This window comes from Echinococcus granulosus (genome assembly GCF_000524195.1).
Source record: "Echinococcus granulosus chromosome Unknown EG_S00082, whole genome shotgun sequence".
NCBI classification, from domain to species: Eukaryota; Metazoa; Platyhelminthes; class Cestoda; order Cyclophyllidea; family Taeniidae; genus Echinococcus; species Echinococcus granulosus.
In genome coordinates this window covers 365,714-369,615 of record NW_020170462.1, presented here as the reverse complement: position 1 = coordinate 369,615, position 3,902 = coordinate 365,714, and the positions used below count along the sequence as shown (strand labels likewise).

The window sequence follows — 3,902 nt, the reverse complement described above, 5'->3', positions numbered from 1 at the left end:
CAAGAGACACATGCGTGTAGAAGACATGGATGACGATGGACATGGGCAGAAGACAACGATGAGGACGAAGGACGCGATTAAATGATGATGGACATGGGCAAGGAGGGGAAGATGATAGCAAAATGAATGTGCGTAAGGAAAGCACAAAGACGATAGTCGTATGAAATTTGGTAGAATTAAAGAATGTAATTTCGCCTGCCATGGTAAACACAAGTGCCAATTCACCTGGCAATCGCTCATGTTTGCAAGTGCACGCACTACTTATTTTAAAGGAGTAGTGCTATGCAACGAGGCAATGGAGGCATGAGGAGTAAAGAAAACGTAGAGGAGATTGCACATCAATGGCCAAGGTCTAATTACCCACCCTTCAGTGCTAAAGCTAACTGGCTACTATGCAAACGTGATGACAAATGGATTAAAGTGCTGGGAAGGCAGGCAACTAACATAAATCCTGTTTCACCTCCTCTATATCCGCTCCGTTTAATGATAAAATACTGCAGAATTTGGCCTCCGCATTTTCTTTGTCAAAGCCCTGCTGATCCCTCCTACATCTTACTTTCACGGCTAAGACTACACCCTTCAACACGGCATAGATGATTTAATCGCCAGATAGGATGTTAGTCTAACCAGAATCGCCTCGGCTGTGAGAAAGGCAAAAGAGACTAGAACCCCGTGTTTATTGTTTTTTTTTTTAAAACAGAAGCTCTAGAGGTAAGTGCTTAGGCTTTCCAACAAACCGTCTCCAAATGCTTGTCAATTGGAGACGAGCGGCGCTTTTTAACACTCACCACCTCTGCTTGAGCACCTCGGCTACTGGGGAGGGTGGGGGCCAAGGTCGCGCGATGAGGCCATTTCAATCCTGGTGGTCTAAAGCGTGAAATGTGTAAGCGCATCCAGCAGGCAGCAGCTCAGGGTGCCACACTTCTATTGCAATGCATTCTCTTCCAGTCGGTGCCTGCACCAGTCCTGGCAAACCACAAGTCTGCTCCAGCATCATATCCCACCGCCTTGTCATTACTGAAAGTGGTGATGTCGACAGGTCTGCCATGGTAGATGTTCGCCTGTTCATCATCCTGCTATTCACCAGTCCTCCACCCCTCACACTTTGCTGTTTGTACACGTAAGGATACTACAGTCTTCATTATTCCCATCTTCTTCAAATATCTCGCCTCATTCACCTCAGCACCATTAATTACCGCCATCATCATCATCATCACCATTCATCCCTTCCACAAATTCACTTTCCGTGTCTCTTCATTCGCCTTATTTTTGCAACAATCACCACAGCTTATTTCACCCTCAGCGTGGACACCATCGATGGGACAGCCGATGGCCTTGCGAATATCTCCATCACGTCAAACCCCAAAGTCGATTTTGCCAGTTATGTACTCATGGGGAACATCACACCAACTTCTATTTCCCAGTAGGAGAGCAGTCAGTCCTACCAATGACAAAGAGTGAAATAGAGAAGGTAAATTGTTATTTTCAGAACCACAATACATGAGGGTCACTCCATCCTGGAAAATGCGTGGGTGAATGAGGCCTGCAACAATGGTGGGAGCAGAGCTTTGCAGAAGAGGATTTGCGCCAAGTGCAATGGTGCATGGAAGAGGGACAAAAGTGTTGCAGAAAGTGGATCCATGCATGCGTGTTTGCATAAAGTGCAGGAGAAGGGATGGTTGTAGGGGTGGACAATGGGATGAGGGATGGATGGATAAGTGGATGACAGCAGGCATACATGGATGTGGGATATATGAGCGAATGGATGGACAGATATGACATGGATGGATAAGGAATGAAAAGCCAACGCGATTGACTCACTTCTGCACATTCGCCAACGCACTAACCACCGAACCTTATCCCTTACACATGCTTCAAATCCATTGAAGCACGCCGGATTTCCAGATTATTCAGACCACACTCCCCCTCTATCCAACCAACTACGTCAAAAAGAAGGCATTTTCCAGATAAGCCTGATGGCTGTGGTGCCTCCTCATGGTATGTAGCAGGTACAACGGTAAGGAGAGCATAGAGAGGGAAGAGGAGGAACATGTACTTATTACATCAACGGGTATTGAAAGGTGGTCACAGGTGGATAAAATTTACGTGAGAGAAAATCCTTGACTGGTGGAGAGAGAAGGTTTCCGTGGATGATGAAAGACTTGAGGAGTATTGTTGGACATTGATTTAATCACAGTGGAAAAGTGGATGAAAATTTTTAAGTGTAGGTAAGGATGGATGGATAGAGAATGGATTGGTGAATATCAAGATAAATGGATGAAATAAATGAATAAGTGGATAGAGAAACGGGTGAAAGGATGGATGGAAAGGGGGTAGATAGGGGAATGAATGGCCAGATGGATGGCTGAATGGATAGAAGGTGGAATAGGTGGATATTCGTTTTCGATTTTTGCGAATTTGGCTTGCACCCAACAACTCTCAACGCTTTCGCCTCGCCAAATCCATCTACCCCCAAACCAAACGCCTTCCAGATTGCATAAATTACGCTTCATCACAGCCCGGCCAACTATGCTGAGACAGAGCACTCCGCGTACATCTCTTTATTCTCCTTAAGGAAACAGTAGTAGAATCACCAGAATGTTGCCGGAAATTAAAAGAGTCGAGGCTAGTCAATTGGTGAAACAATGCTTAAGAAGGGAACCGAGGAGTGCAGAGTTCTCTCCCTCCACTCAGTCACTGTTACTTTGTTCTGGCATGTGCCTATCCTGATCTCCATCTTATCCGAATCAAGTGCACGCCTCGTCCTCGTCGCCACATCTTACATCATCCTCTTATTCATCTCCAGTCCTGTCCGCATTGTCCTCCCATCCATCGTTTACTACCTCTCATTCTCACCCGCATACGTCTTTCACATCGTATCCATCACAATCGGGTTCACATCCATCACCGTCTTCTTCACGATTCTACACATCTTCCAGCCCCTCTCCATGATCCACGTCTCCTTCCTCCTCCACTTCTGCACTCATTAGGATTCCCATTCCGCCTTCATTTTGCCAGTCATCACAATGTGCTGCCTCACCATCGTGAACATTGTCGTCGGTGGAACTAACAACGGCGTTGAGAACATTCTGATCACGTTTCTCTATCACTTCAATGCTGGCAGATATACATAAAGATCATGCCTCACTCCATGTAGTCAGGTGGGTGTTGTGTTGGCACAAGCAGCAAATACGATGGCAAGGAGAACAGACTGGAGGTGCAGACCACTAGCCAACTGTTGATGAAAGGCGGTCACATGTAACTGGATTGTGTGCGGGTGAATGCATCTTGGCAGACGGTAAGAGTGGATTTCTGTGGATGATGAAAGACCAAAGGCACATTGTTGGTCGGTGGTTCAGAAGCAGTGCAGTTGAGGGCACATGAAATGAACAACTGCTCACGATTAATGGTTATGGAGATGGAGATGCAGATGCAATGCATTTAGTTAGAGAATGGGATGGCATGATGTATAAGGAATGGATATATGCGAATGAATGTTGCGATGGACACTGTAGTGATGTATGATGGATGCACAAATGAATGTAAGGATAGATGCGGATGTGAAGAGATAGATGGTGATGGATGAATGTGGAATAGATGAATGGGTCTTTGGACATGTACGTGATGGAGGCAATCGAGATAGGTAAGATGGGTGGATTAATGAAGGCAGACGCGTAGTTAGATGGAGTTGGGATGGAAGGGTTGGATGTTTGAAGCAATGGCTGGAGAGTGGATGGATAAATTGAAGGGTGGATGGTAATATGCTGGCTGGTTGTTTGTACAGTTGAATAGATGGGTGCAGATTATGAGAAAATTGCCTCAGCATTGCCATCCTGACTGCAGGCATTGCAATCACCTCTTCAATTTGGTCACCACACATCCTCTCCTTAACGCGCACGTCT

General features: G+C 45.9%; 1 protein-coding gene across 1 annotated transcript; it reads left to right on the top strand. All coding sequences in view use genetic code 11, as the record gives it.

The window, feature by feature from the left end:
* Positions 1 to 746: 746 nt before the first annotated feature.
* On the top strand, positions 747 to 2,990 carry EGR_07637 (hypothetical protein; the record flags this gene model as incomplete). The annotated part of the gene is made up of 5 exons (XM_024496886.1): positions 747 to 822; positions 949 to 1,120; positions 1,184 to 1,423; positions 1,490 to 1,599; positions 2,695 to 2,990. The coding sequence occupies 5 exons, from the start codon at positions 747 to 749 to the stop codon at positions 2,988 to 2,990; spliced, it is 894 nt and encodes a 297-aa protein (XP_024348742.1).
* Between the last annotated feature and the right edge of the window lie 912 nt (positions 2,991 to 3,902).